The sequence below is a fragment of the Puntigrus tetrazona genome, chromosome 18, assembly GCF_018831695.1.
Source record: "Puntigrus tetrazona isolate hp1 chromosome 18, ASM1883169v1, whole genome shotgun sequence".
NCBI classification, from domain to species: Eukaryota; Metazoa; Chordata; class Actinopteri; order Cypriniformes; family Cyprinidae; genus Puntigrus; species Puntigrus tetrazona.
The window spans coordinates 4,632,555-4,659,305 of record NC_056716.1 but is presented as its reverse complement, the minus strand read 5'-3'; the positions used below and the strand labels follow the sequence as shown (position 1 = coordinate 4,659,305).

The 26,751-nt window shown below is 39.9% G+C and overlaps 1 protein-coding gene across 1 annotated transcript; it reads left to right on the top strand.

The window, feature by feature from the left end:
* The first annotated feature begins 1,254 nt into the window (after positions 1-1,254).
* On the top strand, positions 1,255-26,218 carry smad6b (SMAD family member 6b). The gene is made up of 4 exons (XM_043216671.1): positions 1,255-2,779; positions 5,259-5,315; positions 6,499-6,576; positions 25,288-26,218. The coding sequence occupies exons 1-4, from the start codon at positions 1,993-1,995 to the stop codon at positions 25,827-25,829; spliced, it is 1,464 nt and encodes a 487-aa protein (XP_043072606.1). The 5' UTR covers positions 1,255-1,992; the 3' UTR covers positions 25,830-26,218.
* The last annotated feature ends 533 nt before the right edge of the window (positions 26,219-26,751 follow it).

The window sequence follows — 26,751 nt, the reverse complement described above, 5'->3', positions numbered from 1 at the left end:
GGATATACATGTCTAAGATTTACTTTATTATTATTATTATTTGAAAAATAAAATTCACGTGGAACAATCTAGCTTACATTGAAATTGAAAATGAATGGAACCAAAAGGTCAAAGAATAAAGTGTATTGTGTTTGCATGAATGCATCACATCTCAGGCTACTTAGGATTAGTAAATTGAAGAGGTTTTAAAAGGTGCTGCATCTCACAGTCTACGCATGACCTATTGCTGGAATTCACACCCAAACGAGAGCCGTTTGCAGCTCATGAGGTCATTCTATGGAATTTGCAAGCTTCCCGCTCTACTGAAAATTCCTCATGTGCAGGTAATGCACACACTGCATCACAATAACAAAAACTATTTTAGAATTCGATTCGGATGTATTCGCAAGGAGCATTTACAAGGAAGCTGGCAGTTACTGGTGTAAGACAGACATTGTATGTGCAGAGCAGTCCTTAAATAGCTATATGTATTTAAAAATGAAATAAATAAGATGAATTAAATGAACACCACTTTTGAGAAGCATAAAACATAAAAGAAACATAAAAAGCATTTTCTGTGCATGAATAAAACTGCATGTAGGCTAAACACTTAATTAGTTCCTACTATTATTAACATAGCAAAAGATGTGTTGAAACAGGCTATACTTCACTTTGCAAAGTCTCTCTTTTCAAAGACAGTATTTTCCAGGTAGTTTTTATTCATGTGTAAAATGAGAAAATATATAAAAAATTTAAATAAACAAACTTTATGCATCCACACCAATAGATGTCAGTATAACGTCCAAAACTACTCTTATTTTGGGAATAAATAAGAGGCCATTAAATATAAATAAAATACTTCTGATTCCACCTTTAAAGCCTTTCGGTGGTTTGTTATGTTATGAAGTGCTTATGCAGTAAATAAATTATAAAAAAAAAAAAAAAAAAAAAAAAAAAAAAAGGTACGTCGTCGAAACTCTGGAATAAAATCAAATTGCGCTGACATCATCTCAGAACTGTTTGTTAAATAATTCTTGGATTTTTACATTTGTTATAATTTACTCGCAGTTCTTGCTCTGCTTCGAATAAACAATCATCTTAGTTAGGATATATGATGAGAAAAGAAATAGATGGATGTTACGCCTTTAAGAGTTAAGAAACTTGAAACCTTGTTTGCGCAACAATCAGTGCAGCTCAGAGCCGCCAAAGTGTCTAGACTAGCACATGATGGTAGTCAGCCAATGGCTCCATCGCTCTCCTCGGGGGCCCTGTGTGTGTGCGTATGTGTGTGTGACAGGGGGAGAAAAAAAGGAAAAAGGGAGAGAAACGGAGAAAGAGAGAGAGATCTGGGTTGCAGTTTGACCAGGTCTGAACACGGAACCAGGAGCACGCTATAAGTCCACGGATTGTTCCTTTTCTGGCCCCGGCGCACGCACAAGGATATTTTTGGATCGCAAAAAATAGTGCGCTGGAATAGTGGAAAACAACCGGAATGGTGAATTCTGTGAGGAATTGTCTGTGGATTTAATTCGCCGAGGAGCAGCTTCATTCATGTCACCAGACCCGCCGTTGAAGAGTGGATTTGAACGTGTTTCAAAGTCCGAAAACATTTCAGAGCGCGCGACTAGTGTAGCTTTTCGCGTGGTTTTTTGACAACAAAAGTCTTTGGTGTAGTTAAAACCCGTATTTCATTTCAAATCAAAAAAAAGCATCGCACTGTAGCTCCACTTTCCAAACATTGTTCACATGTAGGCTGCTTGACAGCGTTCTTCTAAAATGAATGCTTTCCTGTGTAGCCTCGCGGGTTATTGATGTCCTCTGTTTTTTTTTTTTAATGCAATATAACATAGTGCCTTCAAAACTAATGTTGTGGTTTTGCCACCAATATACGGTGCTCGGCTGTGCACGCGCTGCACGGCATTCGGCCAACATTAATGTTGCACGAGCTCAGAAATAGTTTCAAATCGCAAAGATCTGAACGTAAATAACTCATCTAGAGTTTCAAGTTGTCGTATGTTCAGGACGAAACGCTCAGGTCTTGTGCGGCGACTCTGGAGAAGCCGTTTGATTCCAGATAAAGAGGGGGGCGATGGATATGGCAAAAGCGGCGAGGGGTCTCGAGACGATCTGCTTGGCTCCAACCCAGAGAAAATTCCCAAGACGGAGTTCAGACCGATGACCCCGAGCGGGTCGCCTGGCGTGGACTATGGGGAAGTGTGTACGAGGAATCCCGCTGCGAGCAGCGGCGGCGGCACCTCGGGGGGCGTCTTGGACCAAGATGGGGGTACGGTGTGTACGATGGGAAGCCCTCGGTCTGTGCAGGACAGCGATTGTAGAACAGTCACTTGCTGTTTATTTAAAGATCGGGACCATCATTCTGGGTCTAGAAGCCCGGAGCCAGGCTCGTGCCAGTTCGTGCTGAGGAACGTTGGCTCTTCTCGGGACCCCGGTCCTCTTGAGAGCCAGGAGACGAAACCTCGCTCCGTCATGGAGCAGGAGCTCAAGACCGCCACCTATTCGTTATTAAAAAGGCTAAAGGAGAAAACCTTGGATACTTTGTTGGAAGCCGTGGAGTCCAAAGGAGGGATGCCGAGCGACTGTGTGATGGTGTCGCGGACCGAGCTGCGGTTAGGCGGCCACATGGCTCCTCCACAGCTGCTCATCTGTAAGCTATACCGGTGGTCAGACCTGCAGCACACGGCCCAGCTTAAAGCGCTCTGTGAGTGCAAGAGCTTCGGGGCTCAGGACGGTCCGGTGGTGTGCTGCAATCCATATCATTATAGCCGACTCTGTGGGCCAGGTAAGCGAAGATCCCGTTGTCGGATGTGTCTAAAACATAAACTGACTAGATTTTACTCATTATTAGTCTTCGCTTTCGAGCCGCCGGTATGCCAAAGGGCTTTCCTCAGGGTTCCCCCAACAGATGCACAGAAGCTTTGTTGTTACAGTGATTCATATACTACAGAATCCCATTGATAAAACGAGTGCAACGGCAAAGAAGAATTTCACCTTGCCATTCGCCGTGAAACGCTGTCGGTAAAACGCAAGCGATTACGTTCCAGTGCTTTAAACAGCTTAATAAATAACGACAACAGTAGCAGTTTGCACACTGCCCGCAATGTAGCAGCCCTGCAACTGTCGCGTTTTTATTTTCTGCTGCGCTTCGTAATTTTCAACGAGTTGCATTGCACCCAGGGAACCAGAAAGTGCATGCATAATAATTGCTTATAAAATCCGTAACGTTCTTGAAATCGTACTTCATGCAGGTTCCTGAATGGACGGGCAGTTGGCTATGTGTGACCTTGATTAAATTAGGCTACTGCTTAGTTTATTAATTATCCGCTGGTACGTGGGTTATGTATTCTCCAAACGACTGTTTCTCTAACAGGCTAGTTGTACGGTCATTTGATTTAGAGAACTTCATCAATGCCTGATCTCATGTAAACACTGGCTGTGTGGCCTTAAAGATCTAAAACACAAGTCCGAGCAATTTAAGCGTTTTTATTTCAACATCTTCCTTGGTCACGTCGTTGGCAAGTGATAGTATAATATAGCCATCTACCGACTACTTTTTTTGTCACAATTCTGTAATACAGTGACACATTTGCACGTTTCTAAATTTCAGGTGTCACTGCGATGTGTTGAGTCTCAGACGACTCAAGCGAGCAGATTAACTCGTTAAACCGCTCTTCGCATGCTTTAAAATCCCACAGATTGATGGACTAACGTAACGATTAAAATTCCTAGCATTCGTACGATAGATTGACAATCTCGCGCGGAGGACGCTGGCAACCTGAGGCGATTGGCAAGCCGCGCATCGGTTTTTCCGTAATAAATCCTCGCGTATTTAACGATAATTTTAAATCAAAGGCTTCAAACTGACAATTACGCTCTCTGCTCGGCGTTTTATTGGAGTTTCTCAAAGCAGAGACGCTTGAGGGAGACAGCAGCCCCTCTCTCTCCCCTCTGTTCTCTGTAGGGACACACATAGCTCACGGGCGCTCATGCGTGTCCCCATGAAGATGGTATTTCTTTCATGCGATTGAACAACAGAGCCCTCTCAATCTTCGAGCTCCATCAATGGTTTTTGACGGGGTTTGTCAAGGTTAATTTTTCACAGACGACGTTAAATAGAGAAATCGTATTGTTCAGACGTCGCCCCGTGTCTGTGAGCGCGTTAAATCGCGTAAAACAGCGTTTGGCCAAACATTTTCAGTGTATTTAGCAAGGATTTACCATGAAACTTTATATCACTAACGGGCTCGCTTGTGAATGTTTGGCGATAAATACTTTTATTTTGCTTTGCTGTAGCTATAGGTTAAGAAAACGTTTACTGGAGAAAACACGTTTCCTTTTTGCGAAGACTTATCGCTTTGAAATTATATCAGTTTCAAGTTGCGCTTTAAAAGTCACCTTTTTTTTTCCCAAGGAGGACCCCTCATGCTATTTAGGTGAAGGAGTGGCGGTAATATACAGTTTGCATACAACTGGCGCCAGACTGACTCGCTGTGTATCTGAGTGACTGAGTTTAGGATCCTGGCAATTACTGCCGCCACTCTTAAAGAGACAGTCCACATTATGCTTTTATTTTTTCCCCCACGACCAAAAGGCGAGGTCATTACTTGTCCTGAGACTTTTTTCCTTTGTGCCTTCGAACTTTTAATGCGTTCTTTTGTTACTAGACAAGTTTTTGCGCGTTGAAAATTCGAAAAACCCAATTACACCGGCTTATATACACTGTTTTTTTACATTAATCCATTACTGGTGTCCAAGCCATTTAATGATGAATCATCTATAACACAGCTTGGACTTTTCGTTTTAATTCAAGGTGTTGTTGTTGTTTTATTTTAATTTGGAGGAAACCTGCAGCAGAGACCCTTATAGAAAATAACCAGACCAAGAAAGAATTTTTCTCCAGTGGTTTTGAGAAAAAAACTAAATGGAAAAAATATAATTAAAAATATTAGTATAAAATCAAAACAGTATAAAATCTAAACATGCAACAAAGGAAATGTGTGGAACTTTGATGACGGGCATTTGAATTTTGCAGAAATCGGGAGCTTTCTGTGTAGTTTTTAGTATACAGATAACATATGGACTTACAGTATGCATAAATTTTCTGTAAACAAGATTGTACAACTCTTCATTGTGTTTTTTCATTAAAATATTGCTTTGAGCCACAGACCCAATCTAGCCTGTCCAAATTAAATCATATATCTACGTATAATTGTCTTTTATTTTCAGTTTCCAATTGTAATCATACTGCTATTATATTTTAGAGTCGCCTCCTCCTCCATACTCAAGACTTTCCCCCAGCGAAGAACACAAGCCACTGGGTAAGTTTCACATGCACACTCTTAATTGCTGATTTAATATGTGTTTTTTGTAAAGATGTATATGATCATGCACATTTTGAGGGAACAGATGATGTGAGATCATTTACTGACAAATTTAACAAAAAAATCTTTGTAACAAAATAACCTGGCCAAAATAAGTCAGTGCCATCAGTTGTCACCCACTGGTTGAATCCCTGGCTTTACTGAGAGCCAAAGGGGAAGCAAAAAGTAGAACAACGTGAAGAATTTTAATGGTGGCAATTAGGCACAGTGACCAACTGAGAGCCAGTGGAGGCTGCAGCCAGTATCCGGCGGGCCCATTTTCAGCATGCCAATCTGGAGCCGGCCTGGGCTCGGCCCTGTCTGTTGTGAGGGTTGCTGGGGCCTGGCACTGGGCTGGGATATCCTCTCGGTACCATAGCTCAACACCGGGCACACTGTTGACAGGAGGTGGTACCATCTGGAACTGATGCTTTGGTTGTTTGCAGCTCAGCCTGATAACTCACTTATTTGTAACTAGGATTGGCTCAATATTAACGTATCAGCTGTTGATACAGCACCGGTACCAAGGAGATTTCACAATTCTCGATAGCAAAGCAGAAAATGTTGATTAACATGCTTCTGTGTAAAAAAACTAAAATTCTATACTATGTTTGGGGTCGTTAAGATTTATTGATTAGGAAAAAAAGGCTCTTATGCATTATAATAATATAAATTAATGTTGATTAATCATGATTAATCACATCCAAAATCAAGTTTTTTGTTTGAATAATATATGTGAGTGTATGTATACGCATATATATATATATATATATATATATATATATATATATATATATATATAAATGATGTTTTTATATTAAATATTTATATATAATAATATGTAATATAATAATAAATAATAAAACGTGTTAAAATATCTCTTTTCCGTTTTAATGCTTTTAATTTTGATTGCAAATGTCAATTTTTAGCGAGCAACACTCCTAGTTTCATATGGTCCTTCAAAAATGATTGTCATATTCTGATTCGGTGCTCAAGAAACATTAATGACCCTAAACTGCTAAAGGGTATTTGTATTATAGAAAGCAATGATTTTCCTAGTTGTACCATCAAATAAAAAATGGATTAAAAAAACATTTCTCACTGACAAACTCTAACCAGATGACATCCTTTATCTCCTCAGATCTGTCAGATTCCACACTGTCTTACACTGAAACAGAGGCTGCCAGCTCGCCTAACGTAACCCAAGGGGAATTCTCAGGTGAGTTTCTTTTTTTGAAATATATCTGCTCGTAAATGTTTTAATTGGGTTTGTTTGGAGTCTTCGTGTCAGCATGGTCTGTGATACCATTGTCAGACTTGTTGCTGTTTTTTCCAGTCCCGGAGAGCTCATGTGGTAACATCTTTGTTCAAACAAAGGCTACGTGCCTGTGATGGTGACCTTGCACCAGATATTTACTTTTTCCCCCCTTCTGCAAGAGAAAGCGGCGAGCATGCAGAGGGTGTTTTCCCTGTTAGCTGTCATACAAATCTCCGAGCTTGGCAGGAATATTCCAGTGACATAGCTTTGCGTCCGTTTTAAGGGCCAGGAAGGGGTTAAGTGCTCAGTAAAAAAGTCTAAAATGCAAAGAAAACAGCGAGGCATACCTTCCGCTGTCCCTAGTTCTGCGGGTTCCCTTGGAGTGTGTTTGAATAAATGAGCAAACTTTGCAGGTAATTTGGTTTTTATGTTGTGCTTTGCTCCTCCTCATTAAAGGCCATTAGGAGTGGAGAGAGTGCGGTGGAGATAAAGCTCTCATTGTGAGCCCAGCAGAGGTTCAGTGGGCCGTGTTGGCTGGCCATAGAGCCTACCTCCCCTCCTCTGTTTTCTTTCAGAAATATTTGAGTGGGATCAAACTGTAATAAGATCCAAGCTCGCAGGGACACACACACACTCAAGCACACCGAGTCACGTTATACGCTCTACACACAACGGCGCATAACGGAACACGCACACACAAACGCACATATCAGCCTTTACGGCTCTATCTTGACCGGAGTAGGGTTTTTTTTCTATTGCTGTGAAAGGGCCACACTGAGAGAAAAGAGGAGAAACAATCTCGTGTCATGGTTTGAGATGAAACACTCCCCTCTTATGGAATGAAATCAACATGCTTCTCTCATAAAACTGGAACCGCACCATGCATGCGTAGGATCATGGCCGCAGAGACAGAAAGGCTAAGGCCTTGTTTTGCAGCGCTAGAAATAGCATTCAAAGAGAACGTGTCAATCCACCCCCTTTCCCAGAAGGAGCTACCTGAGCTTGTGGCTTCGTGCACCCTGTCACCACCACTTCACAGGCTGGCGACACTCCTTGCGCAAACAAATGATGTTTCAAATGCTTGCTGAGATTTTTTTTTCTCTGGATTGGGTTCGTGTGAGCTGTGACTTGCTTGTAGGTTCATAATCGGGCCTTTTAGCTTACGTGCAGGAGCTTTTTTAACTAGATGTGTTTATTATTGTTATTTAGCATGCATATGGTACCATATTTGTTATGTGCTAATGTATATATTTTTTCATACATTTTATCAGTATTGGTGATAGCATGCTCATTTCCCCTATTTTTGCATTTAGATAAAAAAAATTGTAGCGCTGTTAGAAGGAAGCTTTGGAGAATATTCCTTTTTTAATATTGTGGTGGCTAAATTTAGTTGTAAACTATGTATTTAACCACCATCTAACACTCATTTAAAAATGTTTTTAACACTTTTTAAAAAAAAAATTATTAGAAATTCACTTTTATTTTTTATACTGTTCATTATAGTAACTGGCTTTTTCAAACTTTTATCTTTTTAAAAATGTACATTTATTTCTATACAAAGTATATGATTTTTAATACTGGTGTCTCCGCTAATTAAGCATTTTTAATTAAGCTAATTAAGGTTTTTTTTTTTCGATTACAGCTTATAATAATTTGGTGCAAAGCATTGAATTGAGAACTCTCTAAAGAATGTCTGTGGCTGAAATTGTTCAAATTCCATAGGTGACTACTAAACATAAGGTATGTAGATTTGAAGAGGGCCACCTATGGAATTTCATCCCTTTCCTTTATGCCACCTGTACTGCAAGAAAGAAAGGAAACGGATCTAAAATCTAAAAGCGTTCATACATATGGCCGTCCACCCACCCCGAGTCCCTTATCCCACCCCACCCACATGCAGGAACTAGTAAAGCTCTTAAAAGTATGGCCGGGGGGCCAAAGGTGGGAGGGGGAGCAGATTGCAGCCCCCTGGGCGAGTGTAACTCCTGCTCTAAACACTCATCCACTCTGCTTGACAATAGCAACAGAACACATCTCAACGAGCCTGATGAAAAGTCCCCGCCGCCCAAGGGCGAGATTTTAGAGAATTTGGCATCTTGGTTTGAAAGACAGTCTGTGGATGCTTGAGATCTGAGGCTATTTATGTAATAGATCTTTGATGTCTTGCTGCCTCAGTGAGTTTGTTTGAAGCACACTGCATTAGGATTTTCAGCTCAAATCTACATTGAGTTTCTGTAAGCCTTTCTGCATGCATTTAGCATTTTTGCGCGTTTGTGCACGACTGTTTTTCTTTTGCATGTCCTGGAATCCGTGTGAATATTTGCGTTTCTGTGTGTTTGTGTTGGTGTCTGAGATGTCTGCGCTCCCGTGTTTGGGTACATCTCTGTCTGTTTGTGTTGTTTGGATCTGGATGTCTGTAGTTCAGAGTTTCAGCCGCATTTTCTGATTCAAAAGCAACTGTGTTTGTCAGTTTATGTCTACACTGTGTCAACGCACAGCTATTGATTAAGTGTTCGCTATGTTTTCAAAGCATGGCCGTCGAAACATGTGGTCGTGATGTGCTACATGTGTGTCTGTAGAAATGTGTGTGTGTGTGTGTGTGTGTGTGCGCGCGTGTGGTTCCAGTCACATTCTGTAGCTGTGACTGGGTTGTAATGCAGCCCACCTGTTTCCTCACTCCTTGTTGTGGCCGTGTGGAGATCAGAATTATGTTCTTTGAAGTAGGTCTCATTGCTTCCTGTATAACTGCATGCATGTGAGTTTGTGTTTCCTCTCTGTATTGGGGTTTTTGTGATCTTTGTGGTTCGCAAGCCCCTGTATTGGGAGGTGGTCTCCTCATCCTCTGATGCTCACTGAGAATGTCAGCATGATCATACGGGTGGGCACAATTTTGTCATGATTCATGGGGTGTAATTTGAATTGAATCAGGTACACTTGCAGGATGTTGTGTTGGATTTTTAGTTCATACAAAAACAAAATGCATAATTGTATTGAAAATTGAAAATGTTTTTTTTCCATACTGGTACAGACAATGAAAGACTATTTAAAATTTTGTGGTGTCAAAAATTGATGTTGATTAATTATCCAAAATAAAAGATTTGCTCACATAATATATATGTGTATATCTATTATGTATAAATACAAACACATGCATATATATATGTATGTGTAATCGTTATGTATTAAATATATTTACATATAAATGATATGATAGATATACGTGTGTTTGTATATATATGTAATAAATGTACACAATACACATACATATTATGTAAACAAAACCTACTAAATTCTACTTTATTCTACTTTCATTTTTGAGTGCAGTGATTTGCTATTAATTTAAAGATCTCGATTGGATTCTGAATGATGCACATCCCTGCTGCAGAGCGGCAGAATTGTTTTCCAGTGATTATTAGTCTCTGCGATGAGGGATCTGACAGATGTGGATGGCCGGCAGGGCCGAAAAAGCAGTGGCTGTTTACAAATCATTCTCAGACCAGCCGTAGACGTGCTACAGCCGAGAGATGCACCCTTAATAAACCCCCTGGAATTTGTCACCATATGTGGAAAAGGAAGCAAATCCGATGTGTTTTCATGCGTGTGCTCGTCCTTACTTTAAGACGTCACAGTCACAGTGCGAACTTACTGCAGTTGTGTCATCGCTACGAGAGAGACCCCACATCCCACCGAGGAGCCCTGTGGTGCCATTGTGTTTTGTATGTCGTGTTTATTTTTCCTTGAGAATGTAGGAAAGGCGGTCGGATGGCTGTGCGTGTAGGTTCATCGAGTGCTGTTTTGGCCTGAGGAGGAGGAAAGGCTCAGTCAGGTATAGAGGAATGGTTTGGTGATCTGTAATTTTACTCTGGGTTCATTCCTGGTGCTTTGTGATGTTTACACTGCCCTCTCTGTTTTTGGGGAGTAGACCACAGCCAGGCTGGCGTCCCTATGTGCAGCCTATTGGTGCTGTATGTCTTAAAAATGGAAAGCTGTGACAGTTTCATTCAACTTTACAGGACTTTACCAAACTGATCAGCATTGTGACTGTAAACTAAAGCCTCCTTTCCATCAACAGAGCGTTGGTGTCTTTTCTGGCTCTGCTTAGCCCATTAGATCTGGTGGTTTTAAACAATAAACAGGTAACATCAGAAGCCAGAAGGGTGTGGGATATTATCTCAGAGTATAGTTTTTAATTTAAGACCACCTAAAAACACATAAAATAAGTGGCACGATGCTCATTCATTGGAGTAATTCCAATACATTTCTTTTTCTCCATTTGAATGAATTAAAATGAGTAGTATATACATTTAAATATGAAAATCTTTATATATTTAAACACTACAATGTGCTAAATTGGTCATGTAGAAACACATTGAGTTGTTATTGTTATCTCAGACCAACGACTATGTGGGCAGATTCAGAGATCTGGCAATCTGCACAATTTCAGTGGAAAAAGGGTTTGCGTCATAAATTATGAGAGGTGCTGAATCCGAGCTGATCTAAACAGGTGAAATTCCTTTTACAAAGAGCCAATAGTTGATGACAGTATTCATAGTACAACTGCTTGTCTTTGTTTTCATAAAACTGCTGTCGTACAGGCCAGCGTGTTTTGTTTTGGCTGATAGTCTGACACATGTATAATCACATACTCTCCCTATCAGAAAATCACAAACAGACATGTTTTTAAGTGATAAACTGGCAGTAGAACTCACATGCCAGTCTGTCTAGATCTGACCTCATTTCTGCAGTGCACAAAAAGGGCATCTGGACGCCCAACAATTAAACAAAGTAATCGAAGCATGTGACGGCGTGCTGATTGCCACTGATTTGATTGCGTCCATAGATTCTAAAAAGCCTTAAAAAGGCATGTGATGTCTTCCCTTCAGTTTATTAACTGCCTCGCAGATGCTTGAAACTATCTAGACTGTGTTTCAAATTCTTTTCGTTTAAATCTGTCATAACAGTTCTGTCATCTTTTATTTACCCTGACGTCGTTCCAAACCTGTATGATTTAGAAGAACAAAACAAAAGGTGAAACTTGAAAAAATCTTTATGATGATCTTTTCTATACATTGAGATCATGTAGTGACCAGGTACTGTCAAACTCCAAAGAAAGCATCATGGAATTATCAAAATTGCTACCAAAAAAAGAAAAGAGAAAAAAAAAGCTTTGTATTCCAAAGCATTCTGAAGCCAAACAATTACTCTGTGGAACAGTTTGCACTTTAAGTTTAAATTTAATCTAAACCAAAATTAGAAATACTGCCTTAGCAACAGAAAAAAGTTTAGGTTTAAGTGCTAAAAATAATAATAATAATAATAATAATAATAATAATATAATCAATCGATCAGTCAATTAATAAACTTTAGAAATATTTTTTCAAATAATAAAAATGATAAAATCACCTAAATAAATTACTAAAAATTAAAATAAAATAAATAAAAATAATAATAACTCTAATAATATATTAAAAAAAAATTCACACTTCTGTTCATGAAATGAGGACAAAATGTTCTGAATACATTTTTGCTTTAAATCATTGATTGTGAGAAAGACATTTGATATTATATATGCAATGCAAAGACTTTAACTATGTCTGTATTTTTTCCATCGCTGAGGTAAACTAGGATCATGGGAGTGACATGAGCTGTATTACATCATTTATACCAGAACTACGAATAATGAGTTATGTAACTTTAAGAGTCTAAACAGCTCTGCATTGGGACAGTTTCAGTTTGAGCTATCCTTTTCCACTCTCTTTCCTAAAAACCCATGCCAGTCCATATTACAGAAAGACAGAGCGGTCCCACGCACGTACACGCTGCCCTGCCGCTGTAACGGTGTTACTGTGCCAGTGAAAAATGAGCCACAGTGGGGTTGACAGTGCAGGGGCCACCCTTTTGCCCTCCCCCCTCATATTCCCTCACCTCAGTATCTTTCCCTCTCTCGTTCTTTCCCTCCTTTTATCTTTTTTTCTCCCTCTCCCTTATTCCCGTTGCCTGGCACGGGGCCTCAGGTTTCCACCGCAGCCCCAGAGCCTGCCCACACTCCCCCAGGGCCCCAAGTGCTCCAGGATACGGGATGTGGAAATAATGTGACTGGAGTACTTCCACCCTGCCTCCAGAAAATCAGGTTCTGCGGATTGTTTATTTGAGGGGAAGGAGGCCTCAGCCAAACATCCTGTTTTAAAAAGCTTGCCTGGGTTTTGTAGCGCAGGGGCTGCTCAACTACCCCTTTGACGGCAGGGGGAAGCTGAGGAATGTTGAAGAGAAGCCCAGCGGCCTGGAGGTGATGGTTGGGATGAGCATTTGTATATGTGTGTGAGACTACATGTGTCTGTGTGGCATTCGTTTGATTTCAGGCAGTTTTTTTTTTTTTTACTTTGATGGATCGTGCCGTCATGGCTATACCATACAGCTCTCCTTGAGCGTGTGTTCCTGTCTTGAATGACTGACTTCCTCTTCCTCTTGCATAACACATGTAAACAAGGCAAACAAATGCTCGTCAGCCAATAGTGAACAGCTGAATTAGTCGCCCACCTCTATTGTATCTCACAACAGATTCAGAAAAAGATGCATATCTGTTTATGGTCATGATGTTTATGTCTCTCTGAGACTGTATCAAGTTTTTGTCTTTGTTAGTAGGATTGCGTGTGAAAGTACATGCAGCTTGGCCTTCTTGATGGGGAACTTGTCTTGGATTTTAGGGATATTAGATTAAATTGTAATTTTTTCTCACCACATTGTTTGACCACAGTAAATATTTCAAGATGTGAAGCTTTTCCATTTTGGAAAAGCGTTTCTCCAAAGACTATATTTACAGTATTGTTTGTATTTCACAAAATCAATATCAAGAATGACTATTTGAGTCACTACTGACAGTATGATAATCCTTCTTGTAAGTGAATGTGACATCCATTTCAGCCAGGCATGTTGTTTTTCTCTTTTATTTCTTTTATAATGTTAATTTAGACCTTCGCGTGGACAGAAAACATCAAAATGCAGTCATAGTAGAATAATTAAAGCAGAATCATTTTAAAATTAAAATTGTCTGTATTGCATTATTTTATTTTATTTATCATCTAGTAATTGTGACAACCAATGCGTTTGTCCGTTTCAAAAGACAGAATAGTTAAAGTAAAAATGCAGACCATACAGCTAATCATTTCCTCACTGAGCCCGCTCCTACCCAGTAATGAGTGAGAGATCGAGTCCTGCAGTGCGCTCTGGGAAGGCTGGGGCAGCCCATCTCTCCAATCCCTCCACCCTGCACGCCGCTGCGCCTGCCTGCCTCCTCCAATAGAGCCATTCATTCAGTCCGGGCCACGGGGTTAGGGAAACAAATAAAGAGGCAGCCATGCCATTAAAAATGTATGGAATGTCCAACTGTTAGTTTAGTGTTTTAGCAAGCCTCTTCTCAAGGCTGTTGAAGGGGGAACAATACTCCGTTCAGTGACCATCACCGTAAAAGCTTTTGCTTTCGGTCTCAGCTGGCCTGCGCCCAGAGGGTGGCCGGCAAAAAGGTGGCAGTAGTAGATGCAAAAGCCGGTTTCGTTTTTCAAACCAGTTTAGGATCCAATGTAATAATAAATTCCTGTGCCTGGCACTGGGATGGACAAGCGGTGATTTAGGCCTGCAGTTTGATTGCCTAGCTAAAATAAAGTGAAGAATGTTTTCCCCCCTTCCTCCCCAGAGGAACATTGACAGTTGTGCAGGGACCTATGGCAGTCAGTATTTTTAAAACTGGGAGAGCCAACGCATTCCTCTGGCCTGCAGAATGCACTGTGTGGATTAACTGCAGGGGCCCATGGAGTCCGACATCCTCACGTTAACCTTCATTAAGAGAAAGACACAGAGCGTGCATGGAGAAACAGACGTGATGTGTGAGGCGTAGTGGAGCACTAGTCTTTAAATGTTTAGTTCACTGAAATTTATTTAACGCCATTGTTATTTCTTTTAGATTTTTCACATTTTCAGGTGAATTATTCCTTTCATTACGCCTTTTAGGTGTGAGTACTTTTATGACGCAATGTTTTTCTCAAAGCATTTCTTTAAAAACTCTTTAATCTGTAAATTCTCTGTTTTATTTTTCTTTTTTTTTCTTTCTTTCCACAAGTTTGGCCAAGTAGTGATGATGTTCTCTTGTTTTAGAAACGGGTGCTACAATCAAAAGGGTTGAAGGCAGTGCACACTTGTCAGGCTAAATCATATCGGCACTGGCATATTTTCGGATTTTTCCAGAACTCTGTGAGGAGAGTTGTTTTTCCCCCTTGTGTTTGCTGCTCAAAATTGGAAATATTATTCAGACTAACCAAGCAGGATACGCGTGTCAGAGGGAGCTGGTCTCACGAAGGGGAACTTCTATTATACCCCCACAGAAGTCAAGACATTGAGTGCCTACAATATACTTTAATGTTTTCTCAATTCAGCTGTCATTGGCAGATGAGACACGCAATTAACTTTTGACTCTTACAAAATATTTGACCAAGCAGTACACAGGTTTTGCAAAATAGGCAACTCATTCTAGTGACTAAAGAAGAAGCCGCCTGTTTTTTCTAACTTTTAGGAGTCCTTGATCCTCACACTACTGACTACAGAACAGATAAGAAACGAGAGATAGAGATATAGCATAAGAGACAGGCCTGGCGATCAAACTGCAATCACTCACTCTTTCACTCACTTAGCCGCAGCACATTGTCTGATGTGATTAGTGGTATGACGAAGCACACTGTACCTGTTTTAGTTTGCCCTGTTGGTCAATCTAAGCGTGGAACAAAAGACTCCCTAAGAGACACAAAACGGGATTTGTGAGCACCGGAGAGCAAGAGGAACACTAAGTTGATCTGCACTAACTGGACGTATTTGCTCGGTGTCCAGAGTTTGGTCTCTCTTTCTAAATGCAATTACAGCCCTCAATGAGAAGTTCATGCCATACCTCAGTGGCCCTTATTGAGGACTTTGAAAACCCACAGCAAACAAGCCTATTCACTTCTGCTTATTGTGGGGTATTTCATGGATTTTAGTGGTAAACATGTCTGGGGGGAGTGTCTATTAAAGTATATGCTACTGGTGTGCCTCAAGGCTATGTCATTGGTACTTGGCTATTTCAGTCTTTCTATGTCTTTGTCTGTGTTGCTTTGTCTCTTTCTTACCTAACAAGCTTTTCTAAAGTAAGCCTTTTAAAACGGAGCAAGTTTGTTTTACATAGATGATTATATCTTATATCTTAATGATTTTCATTTTTATAATATTTGATACATTTTTGTGTTTGTTCTCAACAGATACTGTGATAAAGTAGAATCCTAATAAAAAATAGTTTGCCTAATAAAAATTGTATTTATATGGACTTATGAAACACAGTGATACAATGTTTGGTCTACTGTTTTAATATTTATGAAACTCTTAATATCTTTAGGAAGTAACTTGTTAATTTAACATTGCTCTATATATCGCCATGCCCTAGAGCATCAAACTGTCTCTTCGTCCATGTTGACAGATTTAATAACTCACAAAGTATTAGAAGTGCTCGCTTGTGCATTTTTAATGGAGGGGCATAAACAATTTGCTTTGTTTTAGAAAGCAGCTGTGTAGCTACTCAGCGCTTGCGTGATTTCAAGCTTTTGTGACTGAAACAGAAGGTGAAGTAGCATGGCTGTCAGGATGCATTCACTTGAGTGTTTATGATCCATTGGGCCGATCAATAGCACGCCATCATCTGAGCTGAGGATGTGTCCATCACCTTGCAGATGGGCTGTATCCAAATACACAGCTTTCGCCTTAAATTAACCTGAGCTCAAGAACTGTCTCAACCGCTGGCCTGGCTCCCCGCTCTGAAACCGTACCTGCTGTGTAACATTCAGCTGCCAGAGCCCATTTCCCACTAATGTAAGACTAATATCTTTTATGACAGCAATATTTGCGGTGATCAAAGTCTGGATTTCTGTGAAGTTACACTTAACAGATCATAATCACTTGAATAATAGATGATTTGTATTTTTTGTATCTTCATTCCTTGGATATTCTTTGCCTTATTGGATCACTGCTGTGTATTCATTGATCATGCATGTGTGGTTTTATGTCTTGCAAGCTATTCGTTTGGTTGTTTTTGTTGTGAATTCTGCTGTACTAAAAGTGTCTTCAAATATGTAAGACTGATTTGTTATAGTCTTGGCAGCATCAGATATGATGGTTTGAAAATGATAAATAATCGTATGCCAGATTGATTCCGCAAAGTTGTAATTGGTCATTTAACTGCTATTGCTATGCAAGAAAAAGAAACACAATAACAACAAATGTACAAATAATTTTATGTTGTTGTAGTTAGTCTCATGTTAGATTTAATTCTTCTTTTTATATTTTATTTATATATAAAAATGTAAAATTATATCTATATATATATATATATATATATATATATATATATATATATATATATATATATATATATATATATATATCTATATATATATATACTTATACAGTATATTTACATAAAAACATGCACATGCACGTATAAGAAATATTTATTTTTATATTTTATTTTATGTGGTGGATCCAGTGAAAATATAAGCACAGTAATCCATATTGTTTTAAAGAGATGTTTTAACAGGGTGGTGTAACTTAGTAATTACTTTTTAGGGATTTTAACTGCAAGATTTTGGAATGTCCCCATAATGAGTGTACTTTAATTTGCTTTGGATAAAAGTGTTGACTAAATGACTGATAAGCACTTAGTGAAAGGGTTTCAGAGTTCATCAGATCTTTATGACTTAAGTGATGGATATTTTCCTGGCTTCTTAAATACTATACAGTCACCTTTAATCTGTGTTTTGCACCTTGAAAGTGGTAAACATTCAAACACTCAAACACGAACCAATAATCTATCCCACACTCCCATATAGAAGCAGCAGCAGTGTGAGGTTGCGAGCGAGCAGTAGATGGTCTGTGTTTCTGGGAGTTTGTCCTTCACACTGCCCCGTCTGTTCTCATGGTAAAGGAATTCGCTTTGGATCCCCCAGTCCTTCTGGCTAAGTCTCACCCGTGGAGATCAGTACACAGATCTGTGGGTCTTCGCACCGTTTGACTTTGCTGTGGAAATCACGGCAGAGGCCCAGCGATCTGACCTGGGGAGACCGCATACTCGTTCATTTGTTGCTCTGGGCTCAGATGGCCCATGTGTTGAAATGTCAACACTAGTGAGTGTTACGGAATCCAGAGAGGCAGGACAGCAGCGGCCGTCAGTGAATCTGACTAGCTAAGCTGTGCTTTATATGGGTCTGAGGTGTGAATCTTACGCACATTTGACCAAGTCGTCATTAACACTATTGAGCCATAGTGAAGGGATTAAAATACACACTTGCCATTTGCGATGCACTCCATAAATGTAGGCTGTGAATTCAGTTTATCAGCATTTTCATAAAAGATTGCATAGCCCCTAAATGTAAAGCTGCACAAGTCATTGAATAAATAATGATAATTGAAAAAATTACAATTTTCCACTATCACAGGTTTTGCGCATTTGCCAGTATTTTTTTTCACTAATTTAAAACATGATAAAATTTCATACGCTTCCTTATTCTTTTATATATTTCATGTAAGTCAGAGTAAGCATGTTGTTTAAATTTTTACGGAAATATTTCAATCAAAGACTTCTTCAATTCAAAAACTTATTTGAAAGTAGACACTTTACCTACATTTAATGTTCTTTCTATGGACATAAAAATCACTTTTGTTCATTTTTTAAAAAAGTGTATTTTAAATATAATATTCTCAAAAAGTGAAATTAACACTAGCGAATAGATGATTTAAAGTAGGCAGAAAAATGTCATTTTGTTTTCCTGGTATCTTTAATACTCAACTGTCAGTTATTCTCTCAGCACGATTTCTTTGCTTTTACTTCTACCGCCTAAGTTATGTTGTCTCACCACTTTTAACAGCCCAGCAATGGTAACAAGGAGCCTGAGAAAACTGTAAAAACTCTAAAATTAATGAAGTGCAGGGAAGAAAAGAAGAGCGGGTCAAAGAGAAAGAAACCCATCTGTGTGAGAGTGCCGCCCCAGTTAGTGCGTCTGGCTGATAAAGCAGTCTTTGATGGCAGAGATAGTACAGACGCCAGCCTAAATGTGGCCCGTTAGTGTGTTGTAAGTCGCCCTGTAGTGATAGTTGTCTAAAAAATCAGAGCCGTACCAAAGAGAGGCCGGAGGAAGGGAAGTACGGCGGCATTGTTTGTTATGTTTCATTTTTTTCTCCAGTCCAGGCAACCGTAATTCCAGCTTCCCTCTCTGACCCCAGCGAGAAGAAGAATGCCCAGGCCTGTCAAGAGTGGCGTCAAAAGATGAATTCTGTCCACCATAAAACTTCACTGTGCTCTCTCGTTCTGTTTCTCCTGCTCACATAAACACTCTCTGTCTTTCTCCCCCTCCGCCTGTCAGTGCAGTGGTACAGTCTAATAGCTGGAGGGAATCTAATCCTTGGCACAGGATAAGAGACTCAAACTCCCCCTCCATTCCCTCCCTCTCCATCTCTCTCTCTCTCTCTCTCTCTCTCTCTTTCTCTCCCTCTCTCTCTCTCCCCCTCGCTTGCTCTCAGTTCAGTTCAATTCAAGAAAGCTTCGCTGCCATGAATGTTAGGATCACATTATTTCCAAAGCAACAGTGTCTCTCTCTCTCTCTCTCTCTCCCTCTCTCTCTTTCGTCTCTTTTCCTCTCTGGTTAAAAGGTCTGGCAGGAGTGCTGTGGAGGAATGAGTTCATCTTTTCAGAATTCCCTGGATTAGAGGGGATGAAAAAGACAGGGATGTGGGCCTGTAGTTTGGTGGGAAGAGATGACAAGCTGCTGTTTTTCCTCTCGATCTTTCTCTCGCTCTGGATCTGCCCAGAGCTCTATGGACGTGTGTTTACCTCGAGGCGGTTCTTTTCTTGCCTTTTCTCCTGCCTGCATGGTGCTTTTAAAAGCATTAGTGGATAATCACATAGTATCGCCATTGAAATCAACCCCCCTTTTGTGTACTTAGAGTTAATTACCTCCAACTCACCCCAAATGAATTTTTTTTTGGTGTGGTGTGGAGGTGTGGGTGTGTGTGTGTGTGTGTGTGTGTGTGTGTGTGTGTGAGCAGATCCTCCAAATCTCTTTCTACTAGTCGTTCCACCTCACATGAAGTCTCGCTCCTGTGCTTCTGCAAAAATGTAATGCGAGACATTGTTTGAAATACAATATGATCAATGTATGGCCCACATTTTTTCATGCATAATTCATTTTATACCATTCCTGTTGTCTTTGGTTATAATGCACTGGGACACAATGGGAATTGCGAATACATGAAACTGTTTAATTGTTGTTCAATGAGCACCTGCAATATAGTTTAACCAGGTGCACATTTAATATACTTATATTTTAAGAGCACTTTTTAGGTTTTTGAAAGACATCTCTTATGACCACCAAGGCTGTGTTTATTATTAAAAAATCTGTAAGATTGTGAAAAAAAAACTGTTTTCTGTTAATATATTTTTTAAACGTATTATTTATATAATATTATCAATGTCGAAAATATTTGGAATGTTTAATATTTTAATTTTCTGGTTTAAAAAAACAATATAAATATTGTAATGTCACTTTTGATCAATCAAATGCATCCTTGCTAAATAAAAGTTTCTGAAAAGTTTTAATACTTAAAATAAATCTTTGGTAGATTGTCTCAAAATTTAACAAATCAAGTGTACTTCACCTCATTTTCTGACATCAGTGCAAAACCAGCTTTGAACACTAGAGGTACAGGAGTTAAATAGGACTTAAAACAGCCAAATGAAATGATAAAATCTATATTTTGCCACGTTAATATACACACGAGTCTTTGCACTGTTGCTTGACAACCGTAAACAACCACCACACATTTGTGCTTAACAACACCCCTTAATAACACGTTATCCCTCGTCTTGACTTGTCTGGGGCACATCCCACTCTGTATTTTTCTCATTACTCCACGTTTCTTCATTGCACGTGTAAATAACGTAAATCGGTCCTGCCCACTTATGGCCGCTCAGTGTATATATCACAATTCCGCCCAGTCCAACATAGACTGTTTTTTCCTTTGATGTGAATGTGACCGTCTGGCCTGGGAACGGACTGTGAATTGCATGTTTACCTTACTGATCGAGTAGCACGTCCACCGGAGCATTATGTCCAAGCTCTGAATTTCAAAGGAAATACCTTTGTGGCTGTCTAGCTGAGCGTGTGTGTGCGTTTTGTTCATTTCAGGCTTTGTAATAGGGGCTGGTATTTGTCTGAAAACAAAATAGGGACTAAATAAAAGACTTCAGCCTTCTGACAAAATAACCTTTAGTCTCACGGCCTCCTTAAGCTCTTACTTTGTAAGTCAACAAGGCCCTCGCCGTTGTTTGATCTCAGCTGGCCATGTTTGCTTTCCTTTGAGCGATTTACTACTCTAATATAATCTTTTCCTCAAGCAACTGGTGCGTTTTTGACCAGTTTTGCACCTGTGGGCTGTGCACAGAATGATGATATTAAACAAATAGATTTTTTTAACCCTGTACTATACATGCTTGTGGATCCTTCTGTTCCCGGGTGAGACGCCGCCGTCCCCTCGGAGCCGCTGACAGCGTGTGTCTCCGAGGAGATTGACACCGGCGGAGACAGCTTTGAGAATATAATAACAATAATAACATACTCTACCTTTCTAATGGGTAAACCAAGCTGTTAAAAGGTGCTGGGGTTAAATGAACGCAGAGGAGCATAATTGCTCCCAGCTTTTGTCTTCCTCCCCTCGTCGAAGTGCGTCGAAAAGCAGAAAGAATTCTAAGGCGTTCTCACTTTAGTTAGCACTTAGTCTGCCGTTATTATCTGTACTCAAAGTGATGGGCCCACAGCGCTTAAGTGTTGTTAACTAAACTGTTGCTGAGTCATTAAGGTACATGAGTTTAGATGTCCACCGCCTTTGAACTAACACCTACTCTCCGCAGTTGATAGCCTAAATGAGGTTTATTATACTAAAGTACCATCATTGGCTGCGATTAGAGTCCCGGTGCCGTCCGTCTGTCTGTCTTCCCTGGTCTGAGTAAGACTGTATTTCCAGCTCTGGCGGCTTGTCAGAGGCTCTTCACTGACTCATGAGTGAGGCCTCCAGGGAAGGGGGAGACAGGAACTCTGTATCCTGCTTGTTGTACGCTTGCTGATGTGCATTTTCCAGCCCCTACCTGAACACATGCGCACACACAGGCAAACGCACTCGCGGCGCAGTCCTTTAGCGGTCCGAAGCCCGCAGATAAATTGGCCATCAAAGTGCAGGATGATGCAGACATTTTGTGTGATGTTTTTTCGGAGCGTCTGTTTACACTAAGTGAAAATAGCCCACCTTGCTGGCAGAGGCTATTTACACTAACATTGCCCACCAATGTGTGGTTGGGCTGGACGATATTCCATTGGCGTAAGTGAAAAAACATTTAGACTTTTTAATGCAAATGTCATTCTTGTCCCTTGGCACATCTAATATCGAATCAAAAAGGCATTTGTTTTCAATAAAAATGAAAGAAAATAATCTAAAAGTTGAAAATGAAGCATGGGGTAGGGTTGGGTGTAAGTGTAGGTAATGCTTGATTCTCACAACTAGTCAGCATCCATTTAATTATTTTAATAAAAGGTACAATTTACACTCAATACATTATTATTGCATACTCCTTTATAATGTACTATAATGCTGAAGTGCAGGCATTTGCCACTATTTGCTGCAAGTAGTATAAATAGCTAAAAATACTGCTATTTTTCGCGTGGAGTAAATATAAGCTATGGCTATTTGCACTTAGTGTAAATAGCATATCGCTAAGAAAATATTCTATTTATAAGTAAGTGTAAATAACATCTAATTGCTATTTACACTTATTGTAAATAGCATCTATCGCTATTTAAACTTAGTGCAAATACCCTCTGACTATATTTTTACTAAAAAAGAATGCAATAATAAATAATAAAATATATAGACCTACTTTATTACCTACTTTATATTACATGCAAAAGTTGTGCATTAGTTTAAATGTTAATGTTAAGTTAATATTAAGTTAAATGTAGGTATATGCAAGTATATTTGCCATTGGGGTAAAACTCAAATGCATATATATTCTCTGCAAAATGGTACATTTTAAGTGTTTTTTTTTAGGTTTAGATGTTTTATCATGCTCTCCTCAAACAAAAAAGTATTTATATGTTATAATTTATATAACTGTATATGTTTTAATTTATATATAACAAAAGAAATGTAATATATAATATAAGGAAATGTAAGCTAAAATGTGCCAGCAGTTTGTGCCAATATTTGCAAAAATCCAGTTGAATAAAGTTGAACACTGGTTGTTGATGTGTTGCTGGTCCAGGCTTTTCTGTCAGCTTTCACCAACTAGAAAGCATCTACCATGTTCCAATCTTAGACTGAATTTTCAGCAGGGAGTGTAAAGGAAGAGTAAATCTGCAAAACAAAGAGATGGCACTGGCTGGATTTGAGTTCTAAGATTCTAATGAGTTTGCCCGATTAGTTCTCTTCCTTCCCCGTCTCCTTTCCCACTGACACACACTCACACGGCACCGCTCAGGCGAGAACAGCCAAAACACACACTCCTCTCTCAAACACAAACATTGGCTGATATTCTCTTTAGCTCTAATATACTTAAAACACATGAACACACATGCACAAACACCCTCAGGAAAAGGGCCGGTCTCTGGGCTGAGCATTGTTCGCTCCCAAGCTAAACATTAAATAGATTATTAACCTTTAATCTTTGCACCTCTGTTTAAACCCACAGAACAGGCAGCGCAGACTCAACCAACCCCCTTTCTGTGTCTCTCTCCCTCTGGCTCACATTAAAACGGGGGGCATTAATCATATCACAGCAATTCTATGTTAGACGCCATGTGAAACTTCCTGCTGCATTGTTTCATTTTTTGCATCTCATTGATTTAGGTATAAGTTCAAATTCAGCCCTCATTAGGCGGCATAGCTGGAAGCATGCCTTCCTGTATTCTTTCCATTGACCTAACGTAGACAACACAATGTAGAGAAAAATCTGCAAGACAAGATCTGCACGGTTATTATGATTTATTTACATCATTCTCCATGAAGTGTTTTTGGATGAAAACGGCCAGCTCAATGGTTTTATTAGTCCGTTCGGGCAGAAAAACCACCTTGCAAGAGGATGCAAGGAATTCTGTAATGCTAACATGCAGGGGCCCTGTGCAAGGGGCCATTTCAGTAAAGAGAAGTGTTTAAAATTAGTCCTGATTCCACATATCCAACCAGTTGAGCTTGAATGGGCAGAATTAAATTTCTTTCAGGTGTTTATTTTCAGTGTATCTTGTATTCATGAGTTTGTGTTTATTTTGATTGTCTATCTTGGCACTGGTTAAAGGGTAGCTCATCCAGCAATGCAAATTCAATCAATATTTATTTACCTTCAACGTGATAAACAAAAAATATGAATTAGAATCTTTTTGTGCCTGTATTCTATACAACAAAATAAGTTAACATCGACCCTACAGGACTTTTAAAATATTTTCCAAGTTTTTAAAAGCTTTTGTCATTTTTTACTTATTTAGACTGCTGAACGCAATATATAATATAGAATTTTACTGCTCTAGAGTTTACCCATTGTAGCTTATCTAAATTGTCTGCATAAAGTAAAATCTGAAAAATCAAAAAAAATGATTATTGCGGTAGCAGTTACTAATGATTAATAATTACGGCCCTTAAGAACTATTTCAGCCGAGACCAAAAAATCTTAAGACTTATTGTGCACAAAAAAATTTGCCAGTACTTGTGTATTTGTTTGACTCTGAATGAACAGGGACTATAGACCTGGCCCTTAAATCCTCCCTGCCAATAGCCACTCAGGAGCGAAAAATGGCATCACTCAATGTGCAAGTTAATCTGAGCTGATAGCGTGAAGCCTGAGGGGTCAGGGGGTCACAAGCTTGTGCTAAGTTGTCAGGGAGCTGAAAGCTGTCCCCAGGCCCACAGCGGGAGCTGGCAGGGAGGGGACTCTCCCTCTCCACCCAAGCCATCACCACCATCACCCACCCACAGGAATGTGGAGGAGAATAGAGACGGGGGAGGGAGCTGTCGCCGGATATGAGCTCATAGCTTTTCCATATCCCCCCTTCCACAAATACTTTCTCCCCGGATCAAGAAAGAACGGGCAGAAATGCACACAATGCGTGGCGCATTGTGCTTGGAAACATTTAAGAGTGCGTGTGGCTGAGATAGACACGTATTGAGGGAGCTGTAACTCACTCAGGGTTTGGCACCAGATGGAAGTCTGCAGACAGACTCCCAAGCCATGAAAGTGAATTAAATGAGCTGATTTAAAGGCTGTTTGGTTGCTCTGTATAATGTGTGCTTTGCAAGTATGCATGGTTTTTTGGAGCATATAAGCTCCAACTGAAGTATTTTGTCATATCATATATGTCATATAATATTTTTTTGTTTTATTTTGGGAAAATTTTGAACGGTTTCCCACCTTCAGCTGTGCTTTTGCATTCAGTATACAAGTAAATAACTAAGGAATTAAGTTTTGAAGTAGCGCCCTCTTGAGGCAGCACATGACAGTGCAGCATTCAACTCCACAGCAAATGTTGATAAAATTACTCACTGACAGGCTGTTCTCTTTTTTCGTTTCAGATGCCAGTCTGTCACCTGATGCCCCCAAGCAGAGTCATTGGTGTAACGTGGCGTACTGGGAGCATCGGACACGGGTGGGCCGCCTCTACACGGTGTACCAGCCCGCCGTCAGCATTTTCTATGACCTACCTCAAGGCACGGGCTTCTGTCTCGGCCAGCTGAGCCTGGACCAGCGCAGCAGCACCGTGCAGCGGACGCGCGGCAAGATCGGCTACGGCTTGCTCCTCAGCAAAGAGCCAGATGGAGTCTGGGCCTACAACCGCAGCCAGCACCCAATCTTCGTCAACTCACCTACCCTGGACGTACCGGGGAGCCGTAGTTTGGTGGTGCGCAAGGTGATGCCCGGCTACTCCATCAAAGTGTTCGACTACGAACGCTCGTCCATGCTCAGGCAGGGGGCCGAGTCCGAGCTGCTAGACGGACCGTATGACCCGAACAGTGTGCGCATTAGCTTCGCTAAAGGCTGGGGCCCTTGCTACTCCCGCCAGTTCATCACTTCCTGCCCATGCTGGCTCGAGATCCTCCTCAACAACCACAGATAACACATACACACATGGACTCAATTGTGTCGAGAGACTTTTGGACTCCACAGACTATCCCAAATATCATCTACTTAGATTTAATATAAAGTTTTATATATTATAAGAAATATATATTATACTTGTAAATACTGGAGTCATTTTTACGATGTAATTATTTATGTATGGTGCAATGTGTACATGGACAAGAGGAAAAAAACGGGAAATGCACTTTGGCTTATATATTATATATATAAATATCTATAAAGATAAAGAATCTTTCAATACCAATTTGAAAAATTATACAGCAAAAATAGGAAGAGCCTGGTTTTGGTGTATAGTTTTCATATACTATTAATATCCAGATGAAAAGCTAACACCATTCACACATTGATAATAAAGTATTCGCATAATATTGTTGTGCTTTTGTCTTTGACTTACCCTTTTTTCGCCCATAAAAACATTTGATTCTAAATGTTTATTTTTACATAAAGTGGAATAAAAGTTTTCTGGTTTGGTCGGTTTCTTCAAAGAAACTTTAACCTTTTTACTTGGTGTGAGAACATCTAAAGAACCATTTTCTACTATAAAGAACCTTTTGTGCAATTAAAAAGGTTCAGTGGATATTAAAGGTTCTTCGTGAAACCATAGATGGCAATAAATAACCTTTATTTTTAAGTGTAAATTATCGGCTTCATCTGATATTAGGCTTTGTGTTTTATCATTGCATCCTCTATTGTCCTAACCAGACGCAGCTTTTTCAGCATCATTCTGCGAAGCCCTGTAATCCATGAAATCCGATTGGTCAAAATTCCTGCTCTCCACCACAGTACAATAAACACTCAAAATCTCTCAGATAGGCTGTCTAATGCAATGCTGTAATATTGCTTCTCACTGGAAACATTGTGCCTGGTTAGGACATGGTGTTTCGCACAACCTGCTGTTG

What these genes read in the sequence shown, in the direction of transcription:
- smad6b (XM_043216671.1), top strand. Translation starts at nt 1,993, where the DNA reads ATGTTCAGGACGAAACGCTCAGGTCTTGTGCGGCGACTCTGGAGAAGC. An exon ending in TAGCCGACTCTGTGGGCCAG is followed by an intron (nt 2,780 to 5,258) that starts GTAAGCGAAGAT and finishes ATTATATTTTAG; the next exon opens with AGTCGCCTCCTCCTCCATAC. An exon ending in AACCCAAGGGGAATTCTCAG is followed by an intron (nt 6,577 to 25,287) that starts GTGAGTTTCTTT and finishes TTTTCGTTTCAG; the next exon opens with ATGCCAGTCTGTCACCTGAT.